Source organism: Leptodactylus fuscus, chromosome 4 (assembly GCF_031893055.1).
Source record: "Leptodactylus fuscus isolate aLepFus1 chromosome 4, aLepFus1.hap2, whole genome shotgun sequence".
NCBI classification, from domain to species: domain Eukaryota; kingdom Metazoa; phylum Chordata; class Amphibia; order Anura; family Leptodactylidae; genus Leptodactylus; species Leptodactylus fuscus.
In genome coordinates this window covers 126,485,241-126,507,027 of record NC_134268.1, presented here as the reverse complement: position 1 = coordinate 126,507,027, position 21,787 = coordinate 126,485,241, and the positions used below count along the sequence as shown (strand labels likewise).

Below are 21,787 nucleotides of genomic sequence, written 5' to 3'. Positions count from 1 at the left end.
AATAAGTAGCTGCCGATGTGTGTCACACAAAATGTCTTGATGTGTCACCTTTGACGCGCGTGGCATAGGTTCACCATCACTGCCCTACAGGTTAAAACACCCTAAATGGTTAATGCTTTATTTAAATATATTTCATTGCCAACACAAAACATACCTTGTAAACTCTTCATGTAGATTATTTGGTTCTGAGGAGTAATATTTAATTTGAAAATGCAAAGTATATGGAGGTCCTACTGTTAACAGAAAAAGAAAAAAAAACAATGAGAGCATGGTTTGCATGGTTAAGAAAAAAAAATTGACAAGTTATTATGTATGCAGTCTTTAAGGGCACAGCTTTTCTTGTGCAACCATAAGATTTATCCAGACACAACTCTATACATACTGCTCATGTGTGATTATGCTTTCAGACATGCATGGAAGCATGCTGCAGCACCAGGAATAGACACCCCATATGTGCTTTACCTTGATGAACAAACAGGTCACATACGTCCTGGACTCAACTGGTGGCCTGTGCTAAAAGCTAAGATGACAAAGCAATATACTAGATATGCTCCATGCTTAGCAATGCGCTCCATTATACATCTTGCACCATGTACAGTACGCTCTGCTTGAGCAGCCATTTGAGGGGACACATTTCTGTGCAAGGATGTGAGAACATTTGCAAGCCCAAATTATGGATCTAACTGAGCAAATTGCAAGATTGATGTACATTGACAATTTGTAAAGCAGTTTGTTACTCACAGAGAAGGAACTCTCTTGGTTAAGTGCTGAGGGAGATGGTAACAAGGAGGTGCAGTAACAGGGGAGGGAAGAGTGTCAGACAGGTAAGTCCTGAACTGGAACATCCTTCTGATACTCTGATTGGGAGAGTATTTCTCTTTTAATGCAGCCCATGATTTCATTTGCTTTGGTGTAAGCGGTCTGCACTGATTTGCTGAAATTAAAGGGATTCTACCATTAAAGCAACTTTTTTTCTAATTACCACGTCGGAATAGCCTTAAAAAAGGCTATTCGTCTCCTACCTTTAGATGTTGTCTCCGTCGCGCCGTTCCTTAGAAATACAGGTACTTACTGGTATGCTAATGAGGTCTCGGCAGCAATGGAGGCGTCCTTCTTCATCTGCCTCCTCCCCTTGCCTGTTGTCTTCTTTCTTCGTCATTTCTGACGCCTGTGCAGTCGGCTCTGGCTGCGAGTCCCTATTAGAGCCGACTGCGCATGCTCAGTAAGGTCCGTACAGCCCTCCGATGCGCGAGTAAACTCATCCAGGCGTTGGAGGGCTGTACGGACCTTACTGAGCATGCGCAGTCGGCTCTAACAGGGTCTCAGAGCCGACTGCGCAGGTGTCAGACATGACGAAGAAAGAAGATGACAGGCAAGGGGAGGAGGCAGATGAAGAAGAAGGACGCCCCATTGCTGCCGAGACCTCATTAGCATACCGATAAGTACCGGTATTTCTAAGGAATGGCGCGACGGAGACCACATCTAAAGGTAGGAGACGAATAGCCTTTCTTAAGGCTATTCCGACTTGGTAATTAGAAAATAAGTTGCTTTAATGGTAGAATCCCTTTAATTTCAGCAAATCAGTGCAGACAGATTACGCCAAAGCAAATGAAATCATGGGCTGCATTAAAAGAGAAATAGATGCTCAGGACAAGGATAGATTTTGCCTCTATACAATTCACTGATCAGGTCAGACATAGAATACTGTGCACAGGGAGACATGGTTTACCTTTTGCCAGGAGTAGATTCACTCTCTGTGCACCAGATCTCTGGCTCTATACGATTACTGGGGCCTCCCAATTCCAAGAACGCCTGAATAGGACCTCCAAACCTGCTCAGTATCCTCATTGACCACCAGAACTTTTGGTCTACCTCCTGCACAACTGCGGCCAAGCCGCCACATTGAAACCAGGGACTGAAATTTCAACTGACGCAAATTGCAGCCACGTGGCCTCACATTCCAACAACGGATCCTTTAGAAGACAACTCGTTTAGAAGTGTAGATTCCATGGCTCTCCAGCAAAGATATTTTTGCCTGTATAAAATACATCCCTCCTCGCCATGGAAAAACCGATACTCTGATAGCCACGGCGGCCTTCTTGATTCCCATCATCTTCTCCATAACCCTTACAGGGATAATTAACTAGCTTCATGAGGTACATAATACCACTGAAATAGTCCCAGAGATGCCTTAGAACTGGTTACGACGCTGCTACATCCTGAATTCCAGCCTCAAAAAGCACATTACTTTTTAAAGGAACAGTACACAATTGCGCTAAGTGATATCCACATCAAAACTGTATTTCCCTTGCTGTCACAAGTGTCTATTTTGGCATCCTCACTCTCGGGCTGCCAATACACAAACATCAGGTTGGTGGGCCAATGGGAGGTTCATCGTAGCCAGATTATGACATTCTGATAGTCTTTCAATTTTGGTCTAAGAACATAATTCCTCCCTTCACCTGACTTGGATTAACAGACCCTTGCTCTCTACAATATGGTTAAGATTCAATCAAATAAAAATTCCAAACTTATCAATATCTACTGGAGATTTCTTAAGTATCTAGATTAGCGTTCTCCGCTTCATGCTACACCTGATGTGAATTGTGCTCTGGAAATACCAGACCCAGCAGAATCTTCTGAAAGAAGCTGAAAGTCTCTATCTCCTCCAAAAATAATAGAGACAGCTCTTCAGCTAGTTATTAAAGAACTTGCCCAGATTAAACAAGATATTAGAGGCATCAGCACTAGAGTGGAACTCCTTTAGGAGACACAAACAAAGATATTTGCTCATACAGAAGCTACCTCAAATGTCCTTATTAGTCTGCGTATCTTAACGCATTGTACTCCTGCTTAGAAGATCTAGATAATGGGAATAAAATCTAAATAAGATGGGTTCCTTAAAGGAGTTGTCCCATCACAAGGATCCTATCTATACTGCTTGTTAATGTGGATGTAAGACTTTTCCTAAATACACTGCCTCAGCAAAACTGCTTTGTTTGTCCACTATCTTACTTTATTCAATTCATTGTTGACACAGCCCTTGACTTATCTGCTCAAAAGTCAAGTGATGTAGCTGCCTGCTCTCAGGGGAGGGAGGGAGGGAGGGAGGAGGGGCTAAGTGCATGGGAGTCAGTCTGTATTTCTAGCTATTCCTGTGTCTGCACCACGTGACCTAGCTTCCTGCTGTCAGATAGGGGAGAGGAGCTGCTTTCATTTCTGAACTCATCTTCTGTTCTCTCAGTTATCAGGTTAGCTAATTCAATTGTGTTCATTATGGCAGGGACAGGCAGTCTCCGTATGTTACACAGAATGGATTTGCTCCTGCCTGTACTTCATAGTCCAATATTATGCATATAGTGTTGTTTGAGGACCTTTGATGACATCCCATAGGATCACGCTATAAGGTGGGCGGAGCTACACACTAATTTGGGGGCAGAGCTAAACGGCAGGTTGCATATGAAACCCCGCCCACCAAATTACGCAAGAAACCAGGAAGAAAGAAGATTTTACAGCAGTGAAGACTGGTGAGTATGCGATGTGGGAATACCCCTTTAAGATTTCCCACAAGCCAAGACAATAGCTGTCAAGAAAAGATCCTTGACTTCATGCTGGAAGAAGACTCACCTCCTGCCGCAGGGCATTTCGCCCCAAACCCAAAGAAGGTAAGCCACCCATAGACATCATAAGTAACCTTTTGTCCTTTGCAATTAAAGAGGCTGTTTTACAGAAAGCACAAGAGATCCCAGAACTATACAAAGGCCACAGTTTATCCTTTTTTCAGGATCTCTCACCAGTAACACTGGCTAAGTGTAGGCAGCTAAAAATCATCACAGATTGTCTGAGAGCCCTGAGGATACCATGCAAATGACTTTTTACTTTGGGATTAACCTACAACTTAAGGGGTTGCCAATTTACTATCCGTCTGACAGAGGATCTTCTCTCTGCCTGCCCTCCTCTAGAACTGGATTACTCCACCATCTTTTCATGATTTCATTGACAACGCCTCTGCCAGAACTACCAAAAGTCTAAGTCTGGAGGAAGCCCAAGACTAAAATACAGTAGAAGAGAGTGCACAACCATTTCTGCCATTGATATTTAATTCTTGATCTATTTCTGTATCCTATTATGCTTAGTTTGTCATCCCATAGCTGGAATTGGTATTCAAAGTTTCCATTCCTATTACATCCATCCGTACCCCCTCTCCATGCACAGTCTGCTTCCCCTATACACCCCACCTCCAACACTATTGCACTGTTGATCAGTGCAATTTACCACCACAATCATTTTATCTTACCTGTATTAGTTATTTACAAAGTTTGTATCTCTTTGTTTTGATTAATAACACTAATTCCAAATTACCATCAAATTTCCTATTTTTTTTTTTATAAATACAAAAATATTGATCAATGTTTACCACTAGCATGAAGTACAGTGTGCAATGAAAAAAAAAACCCCTACAATCTCAAAATCACTTGTGTAAGTTAAAGTGTTTCAAAGTTACTGCTATATAAAGTGACATGTCAGTTTTGAAAAATGAAGCCTGTTCCTTAACACATTTCGATCTCAAAATTTGCGAGATATTTTGGTTGATAGCCATTATGCCATTAAGTCTGGTAGTCTTTTTGGGTCTAAGGGTCCCAAATGGGGCTTGTACCCTTGTGGTAGATGTGCTATGTGCATGTATATGACCAGGGCAATTGATTTTTCAAACTCAGCTGGTGACAAAAATTATAAAATCAAGCACAATATCACTTGCAATACGATGACTTATCTATTGCGCTATGTGTCCCTGTGGTATGATTTATGTTGGTATGACCACCCAACCCCTAAAAGATCCATATATCAGAACACGTAAGCAAGATCTGATCAGCAGCTACTGTAATGGACTTTGAAAAGTTACAACTAATTCCCTAGCACTTGAAAGAGTACCACAACTGCAATCCCAATGGACTTAACCCCTTCCTGACATGCGCCGTAATAGTACGGCGCATGTCGGGTCTGTAACTATGGCGACCGCCCGAGAGCCGGGCGGCCGCCATAGCCGCCGGGTGACTACTGCTTTAAGCAGTAGAGAACCGGCTCTAATGCCTCCGATCGGTCCCCGGACCGATCGGAGGCATTAACCCCTCCGGCGCCGCGGTCAAAGGCACCGGAGGCGCCATTTTCCCGGCGGCGCATGGGCGCCGCCATTTTGGCCGGGATCGCCGGCTCCTGGAGCATGCTCCAAGGCCGACGTCATGTTGCCATGACAGCCGGGAGCCTTGTTAAAGGCTCCCAGCCGGTCTGCATATTCTCTCTTTTGCAGGCTGGTCTATGCAGCCTGCAAAAGAGATGATGATTTTTTGCAATGCATTGCAATGCATTAGCATTGTAATGCATTGCATTAGTGATCAGACCCCCTGGGGTTCAACACCCCTAGGGGGTCTAATAAATGCAAAAAAAAATAAAAATAAAAAATAAAAAAAAAGTAAAAAAAAAAATATAAAAAGTATTAAAAGTTCAAATCACCCCCCTTTCCCTAGAACAAATATAAAAGTAGTTAAAAACTGTGAAACATATACATGTTAGGTATCCCCACGTCCGAAATCGCCCACTCTACAAATCTATAAAAATATTTTTCCTGTTCGGTAAACGCCGTAGCGGGAAAAATAGTCAAAAGTGCCAAACCGCTGTTTTTTCACTGTTTTGATTCTGATAAAAATTTGAATAAAAAGTGATCAATAACATTTCCCGAAAATGGTAGAACTAAAAAGTACACCTGGCCCCGCAAAAAAAGACGCCCTATGCATCCCCGTACACCTACGTATAAAAAAGTTACGGCCGTCGGAATATGGCGACTTTTAGAAAAAAAAAAATTTGTAAATGTAAATAAAACTATATAAATTTGGTATCCCTGGAACTGTACCGAAACACAGAATATAGGGGACATGTCACTTTGGCTGCACAGTGAACGCCGTAAAACCAAAGCCCGTAAGAAAGTCACAGAAATGCATTTTTTCTTCAAATCCACCCCATTCTGAATTTTTTTCCTGCTTCCCAGTACACTATATAGAATAATTAATGGTAGTATCATGAAGAAAAATTTGTCCCGCAAAAATTAAGACCTCATATGGCTCTGGGAGCGGAGAAAAAAAAGTTATGGGGTTTAGAAGGAGGGGAGTCAAAAACGAAAATCGAAAATCAAAAAAATGCCATCGTGACCATGTCCATTTGGGATCAAGAGGGGGTGACCTTAAAAAGGCACTTCTTCAGAAAGAAACAAGTTGGATAGTCACTTTGAATACTGCATACCCTTGTGGATTGAATGAGGCGGTTAACTATGGATCTTTTTTTATAAAAAAAAAAAAAAAAAACTGAATCCCTGTTTGTTTTAATTCCTTAGCAGTGGTGTAGTCATTTCTATGCTTTTGTGCTTTATGTAGTAATCTTTTGTGTTTTATTCTGTTTATATAGTTGTTTTGCCCTTACTATGGATTATTTCCTGGAACCCATAAGTGAGTTTGGCGTCTGTGACAAGAGATATATGGGAGTCAATTTGGATACTGCTGCGACTCATCAACAACACATCTCATTATTTTTAGAATACTTTTTGACATGTATTATATTATTTTCTCACTTCATTTTTCACGTACTACATTGTACCATATATCATTCTGATTATCACTTCTTATCATGTAATTATTATGTGTCAATTTTATGCTAGTTTATATTGTAACATGTTCTTTTGCCTTTTTATTTCTCTTGATTATATCACGTTTGTGATATATATTTGTGGTGTATTTAAAATGTATTCTTTATCATACAAGTCTTCCCTTATTTTCATACGTCTTTTTTACATTTATTATTTTTATATTGCAATATGAGGTTTTTTTTTTTTTTTAAATATAAATTGTATTATATGCCAGCCGCTACTTTGTGGTATATAAACTATATTTCTCTGTGGCAGAATTTATTATAATTGTTGCAGCCTATGCAACTATTTTATTTTTCATATACATGACCTTTTGATATGACTTATTATTACGGATGTATACAGTACTACAGCTGATCATATTTGTAATTGCCAGAGTCTTGTTACTATGTAATATTATTTTGTATATAACCCCCGTAGTTCTGGCACTATCGGTCCGATGCGCATGACTCTGCATGATGCACTGGTCTCACGTGACTCTTGCAGAGCGTTGCAGTCATGTGACCAGCATGTCATTGATGATGCCGGCGCATGCTCAGTGAGGCTCGCTGGACGCCATCAAGGAGGATATGTGCTCCTTACACAGTCTTATCTCCCAGTAAGTATAAATAGGTTGATTTTTCAGTGTAATCCTTACATTTCTCCTGATGAAGCCTCTTTTGATTTGAAACGTGTAGAGGCCGTTTTGGAATCAGTTTGTCTGTGGGTGCCAGAGCTTTCGCACTACAGTGACCTCAGATAGATAGCATTTAGGCTCGGTGCCTTACATTGGCAGGATTGTTCACGTCTGACTATATCGATATCTCTATCTATATTGATTTGATTGGAGTATATATTTTGTGTTCCGACATTGTGAATTAATAGAGTTATCTGTTTAACTAATATACATATATTTGGTATATCCCTTGATAATTTTTTTTGGCATCATTATGATGCATTCATATTACAGTTCACCTATTCCCAGCCAGTTTTTTTTGCCTGTGTGCTTCTTTCCTTTGGTGTATGTCGTATTTATGTATTTGACAGGACTCCTATACCTCTATACCCATTGGTTTATATCTATATACTGGTAGTGATGGCTCATGTTCACCTATTTGATGTCTTGATGTATTGTTTTGGCTTTATGGCACCTGCCCTGCTACTATAAACTATTTCAACTACTTAATAATAAATATTGATTTATAATAATATGGCTTCTTTAGTATTTTGTGGTTTATTATTGCTTTTATGACCCATTTTTTGTTTCTTTCCTCTCAGGAAAGACACTAATACTCTCTTTTTTATGTTATATTTATCAATCACTCCTTGCAGACAACCTATTGTTTTCACAGCTACTGGGATACCTTAAAACCCTGTGAATTAAGGATAATATCCTCTGCCAAAAGGGTTCCAGCAAGGACAGTTCCTTTGTGAAGTAAATAGACTCCCATCCACTACACCTAGGCACCTTATCACTGCCCCCAAAGCTCAACTAGTGCACGGAGGTCTTATATACCTTGCAGGAGTACCAGAACAGTTTGCCCTCTCTGAAGGAGAGACTAGGCATGCGTTCCAATGCTGCAGGACCATTGCTCATCCTTGTCAGCTTTCCACTTTGAACAGTAAGAAGAAATTTTGTGTGGTTGGCACTGAGCAAATGTGTATGTATCACTGATAGTGTGCCCCTACTGTCACCATCAAAAAGCAACACTTCCAGAATAAGATTCTGAACAATAGATCATTAGTAACTTTTGCCTGTGACTGGAGATCTCTATTGAACATTTATTGCAGTAGGGTAACAGCTGACCAAACCTTTTGAACTGAACTCTGCATCTACTCTAAATATTCTAAAATCCATGGATTTCCTTCACTAAGAACCCCTACCTGAGAACATTTGTGGGTTCAGACTGTCCCACCCCCCCATAAGTTCCATGCTGGCTACCCTACTGTTTATTATGTAACTATCATGTCCAGGCTTAGCGGAGTTATTTCCTCATCAAGACTTGTATTAGTTTTGATTGTTGTATATTGAAAAATCAAAAATATATTTAAAAAGTTTTAAAAAGGGGGGGTATGCCTACTGGATAGTCATGCTTTTAGTCACTATAAAGGCAAAATGGGGTTTGTTTTTTTTTCTTTTTTTTGTAACTTCAAGTACTATCTGTTTAGCCATAGCTATATAAGTTTCTGTCACTTTGACACTACTAATGCTTGCTTGGTGTTAAAAGCTTAAATGGGGCTGTAAAAAAAAAAAAAAAAAAAAAAAAAGCACAAGTCAAAAGAGAGGGAGAGAGAGTAAGCAGAAGTCAAAAGGGAGAGGAGTCAGAGCAGCACAATGGAAACGGGGCCAGTATTAAATCACAAGTCAAGTTCGGTCAATTAAAAAAGGTTCACCTTCAATGGTTTAGCTCAGGGCTCGTTCACATCTGCGTTGTGAACTCCGTTATGCAGGTTTCCGTTTCCTGCCTAAAACAGAGGCAGGAGACGGAAACCTGCAGCAGTCTCTCTCACCCATTCATTTGAATGGGTGAGAGAGATGTCCGGCCGTGAGCGGTGGTGAGCGTTTTGCGCTCTCCGCCGCGAAACCGGGTTTTATGATCCAGACACAGAGTCTGACATGCAGTACTCTGTGTCCGGATAAAAAAATCCGGTTTCGCGGCGGAGAGCATAAAACGCTCACCGCCGCTCACGGCCGGACCCGGTCTGAGCTTTCCGACTTCTGGCATGCAGAAGACGGAAAGCTCAGAACGGAAGAAGAACGCAGGTGTGAACCTAGCGTCACTTGTGGCAGATAGATGCCCACCTCACAATCCAACAATAACGGATCCCAAGCAATCAATTAAAGGAGTTTTCAGGGCAGTTTTTTTTTTTTTTTTTATAAAGGTCTGTTAGTGCTAGTGATGGGTTAATAAATACACCCATATCCCTTTAGCAGTTATTGGAGTGATTTCTGAGTGTCTCTGGTTGTTGCTGCATCCTCTGTGTTTAGATGCTTTTAGCTTCCTGCTGTGCAGTCTTCCTGTAACACTGCTGCACTAACTCCCTCTCACTCAGCCTTCCCCTCCTCCTCTCTTACTTCATTACAAAACCCTCTGTCTCACTAACCCTAGCCCCTCCCACCCTCAGTACTATCCATCCCGCCCATTACTAGCCCCTCCTACCCTGCCCTGTCTCCCTAGCTAAGCTGTTCCGCCCCCTGCTAGAAGACAGGAAGAGGGGGAGGACCAGTTCCCCGGACACAGGAAGGCTTTGTGAGTATTGCAGGGGTTAGGGGAGGGGGAAGAGTGATGGTGACATTCCATTTCGGAAGTGGTGAAATGGAACGTCACGGATTATCAGAAAGTGTGCGTAATTATACATTTTTTTTAAATTGAAGTATAAGTAGGGTGGGAGAATGGAGTTTAGTTTAGGGGATAATTATCAGTTTATCCTGGACAACCCTTTTAATCAATATCAAACTGTCCAATGCAAAAAAAAAAAAATAACCAGAAAATGCAGTGTAATCCTGTTTACTGAAGGCTCAAAACAGGTCCTCAGCTTACAAGACAGTAACATGACATTTAATAGCCCTCTATAATTCTTTAAGCAAAAAAAATTAAATACCATTGAAATTTGGATTTACAGTACAGTTTATTTGGAATGACAGAGATATAATATAAATTAAAAGCTAAACACTATAAAATCAGATAGCAAACTAAGCAACCAGACACATTACTTCATTTTACAATTCATACGTTGTCTGAAAAGAAATGATATTGGTGTTAAAACTGATATAACAAATTATTTTACATAATGTACAAGGTACTTACTTTTTATTTGTTTCTTAATAAGTTTTGTGTGGTCCAGCCAATGCTAAAAGAAAAGAAAAGAAAAAATGATGGCATTTCCATTAATTGCATTAATAACACAATGAATCATTACATCCTCAATATGCAAAAACTTGCAAAAAAGGTGAGGTATTTGCTCTATCTTTAGATGCAAAGGAATATACATTTTAATATCTAGCATGTCATTTTGTTTTGTTCACCATTTTACCATAGTCTCAGACAGTTCTGATCATTGTTGGTTTATCAGTAATGTGAAGATTAGATTAAAAAAAAAACTGCTTAAAAGGTCACTTTAACAAAGTAGGATTGTGGCCCTTGTTTATATCACAATTTGTAAGCCAAATTAGTAGTGTCCAAAACACAGAATAAATGCAAGTTTCTATTATAGGTGAATGCAATGCGTATGAATGAAGACTATTTTTGAGGAGCAAATTGACTTCGACTCTGCAACAAGATCAGAGTCCGGGGCAGTGTTGAAAAAAAATTGCCAACTACAGCTTCAAATCAAATCAAATCAAATCAAATCAAAAATGCTTTATTGGCACGTCCGAATAGGTATTTGGCATTGCCAAAGCTAGTAAAGTGGGCGGTGGGGGGGGGGGGGGGGGGGGAGTTGGGTTGGGTGTGTGGTGGGTGTGGGGGGGTGGTTTGGGTTATAACAGTCCATGGAGTCTCATCTTCCTCTTAGTTGGTGACTGCTATATGGGGGGGGGGCGGGTGTATTGGGATAAATATAACAGTCCGTGGAGTCTCATCTTCCTCGTTTGGTGACAGCTTGCCACGTATTGGGCAGCGATCTCCACACTGGCCTCTTCTTCTCCCAGTAGGATGTAGAGTTTCCTCTTCTCGTCTGCAGATATGAAGTCTGGGATGTGGGCAGAGAGTCTTTGGTAGTAGACGGCCCTCACAGCTGAGTATTTGGTGCAGTGTAGCAGGAAGTGGGTCTCGTCTTCTAGGGCCCCCTGGTCACAGTCTGTTCTCCCGTGGCTTGTACGTCTGCCTGTATCGCCCCGTCTCTATCTCTAGGTTGTGGGCGCTCAGTCTGTACCGGCTCAGGGTCTGTCTGTGTTTGGGGTGGCGTATTCTCTCCAGGTAGGTGGCCATGGTGTAGTCCCTTTGTAGGGATTGGTACACAGTGAGTTTCTTGGAGTTATTTATTTCGCTTCTCCATTCTTCAATGTACCGCTCTCTGTTTGCCTCTGTGGTCGCCTTTATTTCGGCCTTGGTTATCATCTGTTGGTGTTTTTGGTTTGGTGGTTGTCTGTTGTTTGGTTGGTGTGTGTCTGGTTTGCTCAGGTGGCTTAGCCATGCTTGGTGGTGGTAGGAGTCGGGCTTGCTCCCCTGGATGTGTGCCTGGAAAGCTAGCGCCCTCTTCTGTATGGTGAGCCATAGGGGGAGTCTGCCTAGCTCTGCCCTGCAGGCTATGTTGGTGGTGTTGCGATGGAACAGCTTTAAAAACAAAACAAAAAAAGGTGCTGCCAAAAGGACATGTTGCCTATATTCTGTGGGATGGCATGATTATACAAATACCAATTTTAAATAGTTCTGGTTAAGCTTTAACACACACAAAAAAAATATATATATATATATTCTTGGAGTCAAGCATAATTTTTTGCAATTTCCTTTTTCTGCGGGTCTAGACGTATTTTTTATTTATACAATTTTGAGAATATCTTCCATGCCGTGATCTTCTGTTCTTCTGGAACTTAGAACTACTACAAAAATGGCCCCGAAGCGTGCGCACTAGCGCTACGGAGGGAGTGCTACTGCGCACGCACGGGATTTGAACCAAACTCACCGGAAGAACAGAAGATCAAGGCAGGGAAGAGTCAGGACAGGAGGGCGTCGCTGGAAGAAGAAAGAAGAGGAAGGCGTGACAGTAAGATGACATTGGACAATACACGACCACCCACCGTGCACGGTAAGTATAATTTGCATATCCGTTTTTAAAGTATTATTTTAAAACGGAGGGTGGGAATAAGATTAGCGGTGCCTGAGTAGCCTTTTTAAAGGATATTCAGGCATATGTGGGGCTCATACAGCATAATTTTGCTGATAGAGCCCCTTTAAGTAGGACAGAGCTCACAGGGCCCTCCGTCCAAAGGGACTTGCATCTACCTCCGTGAAGTGATCTGCTGTGTCCAGGACTTTGAGCTGAAAGAAGCTATCATGTCTCAAGCGTACACAAAAAAATCTTTGATTTCAATAGGTAAGCAGAGTTTTAAAGTGTTTGATAAGTAGGAACGGTCTCCATTGAGAGGATGCATCAGAGGTCCAGCCCTGGGTGATTCTCCATGACTGTCAGCCCTACCGGGAGGAGACAATTGTCCCCATAAGTGGGAGTAATATCTGCACTCAGCCAATGGTGCAGAGGGGCTGGTGGAGTCTGAGGGAAACAAAGCCAGGAGGTAAGGAAGAATTGGTGGGTGGCTGCACATATGTCTGGCACCGGAGTCGGATCCTGCGGTGTCCTTTGGAGGTACACATCCAGTGATAGGATCCAGGCTGAGGAGAGCTAGCACCTCAGTGACTTCTTCATGGGAGGTTTCTTTCTCATCCTAAGTTAAATTAAAGTTTAACGTGACGATCTCATATATGTATAGTTTTTATTAATTTTTAGGGGTTTTTTAATATTCATTTTCTATAGGAAAACGGCATTTTGGGTCTTATGGGGCATTTTGTTTTTGTTTTGTTTTTTTAAACACACACAAGAAAAAAAAAAACAAAAAAAAAAAACAACAACTAACACCTGTTTAGTTCAGGTTCTCTACTGGAACAATACAAATGATGCTCTGAAGCGCTGGAGGGTGCGGCGGCCAATGGGGTACATTTGTATGGTAGAACCTCGTAGATGCCTTCCAAGGGGTTAAGACCCTCAAATGAAGCTCAATTTAACAGTGTCAGTACTACACAAATTCCAGCAAGCACAGATGTTTACATACAGTGAGCGGTCAGGAATCAAAGCTAAGATTCTTGGTTTCAAAATAAAACCAACACTGTGTCTCTTGCCCCAATATGTAACGGTCTGGGTCTGGTTTGGAGTCTTAAGTTGCTACTACTTGGAAGGTGACTTACTTGCAAGGCTGGTAACAGTCAGGAGGAAGCCAGTGGTCAATGCACAAGATGAGCTTCAGTGTTGGAGGAGAAGGCAAATACCATAGGCAGGAGCAAGCCAGTGGTCAATGCACAAGATAAGAGTCAGTGTTTGCAGCAGAGCAGGAGAGAGCAGTTAGATTACAGGCTGAGAGCACAATAATCTCGCAAGGCAGGAAGTGCAAGGCTGGGTTTATATAGGAAATTCAATCCAGGAACTGAAACTAGAAGTACTGGGAACTAGGCTCAGATCGGCACAGTTGCTGTCCAGGAGGCTGAATAGCTCAGTTGGAAGAGTTGCAGCCTGGAACACTGAAGTCCCTGTGTTCAAGTCCTGACACAGTGGCTCCAGAGTAAGAGCAGCTTAAAGTGACTTACGCTAGGTTCACACCTGCGTTCAGGGTCTCCGTTCTATGGTTTCAGTCTTCTGCATGCCAGAAGACGGAAACCATAGACCGTGAGCGGCGGTGAGCATTTTATGCTCTCCTCCGCGAAATCAGATTTTTTTTTATCCGGACACAGAGTACTGCATGTTCGACTCTGTGTCCGGATTATAAAACCCGGTTTCGCGGCGGAGAGCGCAAAACGCTCACTGCCGCACAGCTTTCTCACCCATTCAAATGAATGGGTGAGAAAGACTCCTACAGGTTTCCGTCTCCTGCCTCTGTTTTAGGCAGGAAACGGAAACCTCAAGTACGGAGTGCCGGCGCAGATGTGAACGAGCCCTTATCTCTGCAGTCTACATTATCCTGCTCTGATAAACTGTAATGTACTTGGCTCAAACCCTTAGCTATGCAAAATATATAGACGGCATAAAGAAAAAGTCGAGGATATGACCTTCATGGGTATCCAATATGCGAGACCAGGGCCCCTGGTAAAAGAGGACCCTACAGAAAGAATCAAAGTGAATCTTTAAACAGAGGGCCACTGTCCCACGGGGATTAAACGAACATCTCACATGTTTGAGTTTCCTGTAGTTGTGTAGCAGGGATAAACTATCATCTTGAGCCCCTCTGAATCTTTGCCTGACATGACAATTTATAAACTAAAACCTTTGGTCTTTTATAAGCTCCTATGCATGAATTTGTCCCTATTAAATTGTGTTTTATAGGCTTTATGCCAAACCATATTTGTGTAAATTTGTATCACCTGGATTGACATATCATTTTGATACATTATGTTAAAGGGGTATTCCCATCTACATAATTATTTTTTAATTTGTAGATGATTAGATGTTAAACATTTTTGCAAATATAAGTAATTAAAAATTCTGCAGAGTTTTAAAGATTTTATCTAACTTTCTTAGTGGTGACAGTCTTATCTTTTTCGGTTGTCAATGGATACGACCACCAATGCAGAAACTTTCTAAGGTCAGAAAATCAGTCATGATTTCTTTATTGTGGCCGGGATATCTTCTGATACATGTAGTGTCCCTGCATGATAACCCAGCTACAATAAGAAAATCATAGCTGGGTTCCTGACAAGTCCCAGACCATGGAAAGATTCTGCATTAGTGGTCGTATCCATTGGCAACCGATCAAGATAAAAGACTGTCACCACTAAGAAAGTTAGAGAAAATCTTTAAAACGCTGCAGAATTTTTAATAACTTATATTTGCAAAATTGTTTAACTTTAAATTATCTACAATTATAGATATGATTATGTACATGGGAATACCCCTTTAAGCCTAGATCTGAACCTGTATCCCCTTGAGCTATATGTCCTTCACAGCTCGTTTGTGAAAAAAGGCTTATTTCATTGTCTCCCAAACAATCCAGTTGCCATTTATGACTTATCCTATTCTTAATGTCCCCATTTTTGATATCTTGAGGATGACTGATGGAAAGGGCAGTGCCTCAATAACTCTATTTGCATTATGGACTGATTAATGTGGAGCATGGTCATTCCTCCTATAACCAGTACGGGTTTTCTATATTACCTGTGTCTCTAAATAGCTTGGGAACTCCTCCCACCCACTTAACCAACCACACACCCTCCCTGGCAACCTGTGTAGGCGTGCACCGAGCGGAGTGGACCTCCAATGATGTCAGGAGAGATGATTGGTCGATGACCAATGGACATGCCTTCCCTATTCATCAGCACAGATTAGGTCAACACGAGCCTGAGCACAGTGCTATGCTACTGGGCTGGACAACTGCTAGTATAGTACTGAACAATGAACAAATATATATATATATATATATATATATATATATATATATATATATATATATATATAACTCAAATCCTGTAGTAGTCTGCTCTATACAAATCCACAGTTCTCGACCAATTTGGGTGAAATTTGGCACGGCCCCTCTCCACCCACAGGAGCATGTTACATCTCGCTAGTGTCCCCCCCCCCCCCCCAAGAGATTGTGGCCCCCGAAGTTAGGCCCTATACATATAATGGGGAAATGTGAAAGCGCTGAGGGGAAAAAAACAGTTGTGACTAACAGGGACGGATTATAGAATGACGCCAAAGAGTCGCTGCTAAAGGCGCCTCACCACCACACCCAACACACAAACACCATAGGAACATCACACATACACCAACCCACTAGCACAACACACCACATAAACAGAACACTCTAGACACACACAACACAAACACCACCCCACAAATAGCACATGCACACACACAAGCAAGCAAACACACTCTAATGGATACATACTGTACAAACGGACCAACAGAGCACAGAACTGCTGCACGCATAAACACTTGCACTGCACAAACACATGGATCACACGCGCACATACATGCATAGACATACATGGACCACACACGCATACCATACCCATGGATCACTTGCATGCGCACACACACACACACAGACGCAGCCTAACTGAGCAGCAATATTGGACAGGTGAAATCTGCCTCATAGTAAGGGAGCCTTCACACGGAGTAAACGCGCGTGTATTTTTGCAAAATACACATGTAAAAATACACGTGTAAAATAAGACTCCCATTGACTTGAATGAAATTTTACAGGCGTATTTTTACACGTGTAAAAAATATCATTGAAGTCAATGGGAGTCTTATTTTTACACGTGTATTTTGCAAAAATACACGTGCGTTTACTCTGTGTGAAGGCTCCCTTAAGATTGTCATTATTGCTGAGTACCTCAGCAGCTTCAGTGATGAAAGCTCCCTGTATAAAGTGAAAGCTGAGCTCTGATTGGTTGCTATGGGCAACTACACAAGTCTGCCTGTGAGGCGGTTTTCATTACTGAGATGTCAGCTCCTTCAAGTCATAGTATGAGTCCATTCACACAGAGGAAAATGGTGAGGAATTTGGTGTGAAGTTTCAGCATTGAAAAGAAAGCCTCCCATTGTTTTTTTGTTCTGCTAGAACAGAGTTTGTTTGCGAGGAAAAAATCCGCTTCAGGAATTAAGAAATGGATTTTTGAAGCGGTTTTTGGAGAATTTTTTGAGTCTTTTTTTGTTTGTTTTTTTCTTCAGCACAATGCATGGACCCTGAAAAAAAAAAAAAAAGGCTAGCATTTTGTATTTGGCGCGGAATTTTCAGCTAGCGGAAAATTACGCGAGTGGAAAAAAAAAAAAAACTAGCCAAACCCATTGAAATCAATGGGAGGCTTTTTTTCAGCTCTGAAAATTCAGCGCTAAATACAGCGTCATTTTCCTCCGTGTGAATGGACCCTAATACTGTGTGAGGGCTGCTCTGTATTTACTATTCCTCCTATTATATCTCTTATCAGTGTCAGGTGTTGCTTCCAAGCGACATGCCCTTCAATTTTAAGCGTCTGCAGTTCCCAATCTGTCTTGCATTTGCTATGACTTTAAAGCACGGGCTGGAAACGCAGCAATAACGCCCCTCGGGAACAACTGTGGTCTGAATGCATCGCGGTTTTTCCCACAGCGCTTAGAACAGAAAGTTCACAGAGTTTTCCTCCGCAGACTTTCTGTTACAATTATATCTATGGGGAAGCCACTGGCGTTTCCGTAGATATAATTGACATGCTGCGATTTTCGAAACCGCTACGGTTTTAGAAATCGCAGCATGTCAACGCTGCGATTTTTTCCGCAAAGTGGGGATGGGATTTGTATGAATCCCATCCACTTTGTAAGTACTGTGAAACTCTACGCGGGCAATTTGCAACATTTCCGGTCTGTGGGGCCCTGCCCTAAGGGTAAGTTCACACAGGGTTTTTTGGTCAGGATTTCGAGGCCGTATCCGCTTCAAAATCCTGACCAAAAAGACGGCTCCCGTTTTGTTCCAGCTCCTGGAAAAAGAAGCGAGATGTTCATTCTTCAGGCCGTTTCACCTCGCGGCATCCGCCTGAAGACACTCCCTCCCAACTAGGCTCATTCATTTGGGCCTAATCCAGAGCGGAGTGCGCGACTGGATGCTGGTGCACTGCACAAGCATCCAGTCGCAGCTACACATATTTTGGACCACCTCAGGTTCCGGTCCAAAAAAACCCCGTGTAAACTTATCCTAAACAAAGCACAAGGCCAAAATGCATGAATCTGCAGGATCTGATGGCAGCACATCTGTGTTATGGTTTGCGGTATATGACTTTAGTTTAGGGGTTGTCAGCCTTACAATTATTGACCGGCACACCGAGGACCTCATCTGTGATTTTTTTTTTTTTAATTAAAATCAGCACAGCTAACAAAAAAGGTTGCCTACTCCTGCTCCAATAAATAATTACAATCTCTATTCCTAACTAATGTGATAACTAAGGCCAGTATCAGATTGGTGTAATGTGGCCACTTTATTGCTCACATATTATTGACGCAACGTCTGAAGTTCCTGTGGTTCATCATTATTAGTGTCCAGGTGTTTTGTTTGTACTGTAGGTGCAAAAAAATACAACACACCCACTAAAAACTGGGATTTTATATGGCGACATTCAATGGGTGAAAATGTGATATCTGACTGATGAAACTTTTCTGCCTGTCACAGGTGTTTTACCCGTTCATCTCTATTGTTAATTGTTATTACTATTATTTTACAGTGTAACATATAGCTAAGAGATGTGCCTGGAGTATTTTACACCATCGTATGTGTTTTACGCGTCATTGTTTAGTTTAGTTAGTTATCAAATAACTTTCAACACAATTTACCATAACATTTATTAATGTCAATTTCAATTTTATAAAATTATTGTTATATGAACAATTTATTTCTGAAAATTACATTTCAGTATTCCAAAAGAAGATATACGGTAGTCAACCTTTGTTTGAAGCCTCAATACACAAATGTATCACCCTCAAGAGGGGAAAATATTAACTATTATTAGATGACAATATTCATGGCATATCAGGGTTAATTCTATTCTACTGACAAAATATGTTCATCTTAGAACACATGGGTGTGTCAAGGGTATAAATTATTTTTAGGTTACTCATATGTAGAGTTTGTAAATTATTAGACACACCTCCTCATATAGATATAAATGATTGACAGCATCATGTCTTGGTCTGTCTAACTCTCTATCACACTGAGACAAAGATGAACATCCAAAGGCCCAATGAAGTTACAGGCTGTTAAACTCTAGATGCAATTATGCAAGCCCAATAGACATTGACTAATAATTCTACAATTCTTTTCGTTTTTCTTGTCTCTACTTTCCATGAAGGATAGTTAACTTAATCTTCTATGGTTACATCTTGAATATTACTGCTCTAATTTACTGTACATTTTTATCACAAATCCCTGTGGTTTCCTAACATGATCTACTTCTGTTAAAGGAGAAGTGTACATAAAGAAAAAAAAAAAAAGAAAGATACATACCGATACTTGGGCAGCATCCATGTACTGTAGGCCAAAATAATCAGTTTCCATTAAGTCCAAATGGTATACAATCTGGTCAAACAAATCCTGCCCTTTAGCTTGTTTCTGAAATATAGAACAATTTAGTATTTAATTTGTTATTAATGGCCTTGTCAAATGTATAACTTTGAAATATACTGTATACTATCAGAATGTGTCCTTTATTACAGAATGTAGAATACCTACAGTGCATTAAAATGTCCCACATTTCACTTTTGATAGAATGCTGAGAAACTCTTGGCTTCCCAAAAAAAGAATTTCACTACCTCCTCACACATAATGTGCCACCATAGAATGCTTTTGTATGGTAATGTCTTCTAGGAGAAGAAGATGACTCAGGGCTCGTTCACATCTGCGTTGTTCGGTCCTTATTGCAGGTTTCCGTTTCCTGCATAAAACAGATGCAGGAGACGGAAGCCTGCAGGAGACTCTCTCACCCATTCATTTGAATGGGTGAGAAAGCTGTCCGGCCGTGCGCGGCAGTGAGCGTTTTGCGCTCTCCGCCGCGAAACCGGGTTTTATAATCCGGACACAGAGTCGGACATGCAGTACTCTGTGTCCAGATAAAAAAAATCCGGTTTCGCGGCGGAGAGCCTAAAACGCTCACCGCCGCGCACGGCCGGACCCGGTCTATGGTTTCCATAGTAACCATAGTAACCATGGTTTCCATAGAAACCATAGTACGGAGACATGAACGCAGGTGTGAACCCAGCATCAGTAAAATGGCATCCAAACACACACACAGATTGTAAGCCCTCTACCCCACCGTGCCAGTCGGCCACTGTTGGTATTATAACTACCTGCACATTGTGTACTGTATGTAGCCCCCAAATGTAAAGCACCATGGAATTAATGGTGCTATATAAACAATAAATAGTAATAATAATAATAATAATAATAATAATAATAATAATAATAATAATAAGGATGCATACAGAGTTGCTCACTGAAGGTGTGCATATGAAGAAAAGGTCTGCAACACCCCGGAGTCCTTAAAACTTCAACTCTTTATTCCATCATCGTTAAAAGGATAGTCCACATAACAAACAAAACAGTGCTAATAGAAAAACATCACAGGAGATTTAAAAGGACGCTGATGCGTTTCGGGGTAGGAATCCCCCTTAATCATAGCGTACCTACATCTAAAATAATGAACCTTTATATGTAGTGCAGTCTAGGTACAAACAGGTGTTACCAATTCAGCGGGACATGGTCCTCACTGTCTGTGTCAATAAAGTTTGTTCAAGAGAACACATTCGATCTTGCCTCACTAGATTTATTCAAAAAAGATTTCTTCCCCTAAGAGTTTCAACAACCAGGGTTAAAACTATTCTGTACTATTAACAAATACCCACAATACAATTATGGAACACGTGATGATATTTCACCATACCTGTGTTACATGTAAGGAGCTCCAAGTTCCTATGAAATCACGATTCATATCAGCCAATGAGCTTCTATACATACATCCTACATGATAAATGGATTTTACACCATCTTTAAAAGAAACAGGACGGAAAAGCTCCAGACACCTCCCACACAATCACATGGCTGACAACCATCCATGAATCTCCACATACAAACACGCCGAGCATGGAAGTCCAAAGGACTCCGAACGCACCCACACACCCCCAAACAATCAACCAACCATTTCAACGACACATCCAGACAACAACTCAGAAAGGCAAGCGAAAACCAATAACCCACAATGACTCATGGAACACACACTGACCACGAGACACACATCGATCTCAACCAACACCGTGGTGCATGCAGATCGCTTCGCGCGCACCCCCAACCCCCCCCCCCCCAACCATGCAGTCCACATTTCCAAATAAGCCTCCACAAACACACTCCACTTGACAGATGGAACACCACATCCCCCTGGAAGGATAGGAGGAGAGAAGGGAGGAGAAACTCCAAACTCCTCCAAAATGATCACGTGACTCAAATCAACCAATGAAAAGTCACACACGCAACCATGTTATGAATGGAACTCCAAAAGTTCCTAAATGTACTTTCATACCTCCAAATAACCATAGATCCAATTCGACACTACGCCTGGATAACAACCCAGCAAGGTAAGTCAATATTTATAAAAGTTAGTAACGTATTTAAGTCCATGGTGTATAAAATTCCGTACAAAATATTTAAGGTGTTCCACACTTCCAAGAGCATAACTATACAGCTAAAGACACTAACAAGGGGAAAACAAAATGCCCCCTTCCCAGATGGACTTCAATAGATAACGGATAAATCAGATCTTATATTCATACCGTGTGGTGCCCTACTGTTGAACCATAAAATGTGCCACGCTTCCCTTTTAAGCAGCAACACTCTAAAATTACCTCCTCTCAATGGATTTTTAACCTCCTCCAAAACCGAAAAACTGTAGA

The 21,787-nt window shown here is 41.3% G+C and overlaps 1 protein-coding gene across 1 annotated transcript in view; it reads right to left on the bottom strand.

Annotated features, from left to right (window-relative positions):
- EPB41L4B (erythrocyte membrane protein band 4.1 like 4B) overlaps positions 1-21,787 on the bottom strand; it is a 136,066-nt gene that overhangs the window by 55,657 nt on the left and 58,622 nt on the right. Inside the window, exons 2-4 of the mRNA XM_075271016.1 lie at positions 19,353-19,457; positions 10,483-10,525; positions 155-233 (exon numbers count right to left, since the gene is read on the bottom strand). Coding sequence (XP_075127117.1) covers positions 155-233; positions 10,483-10,525; positions 19,353-19,457 — 227 coding nt within the window. The remainder of the gene's footprint in view (positions 1-154; positions 234-10,482; positions 10,526-19,352; positions 19,458-21,787) is intronic.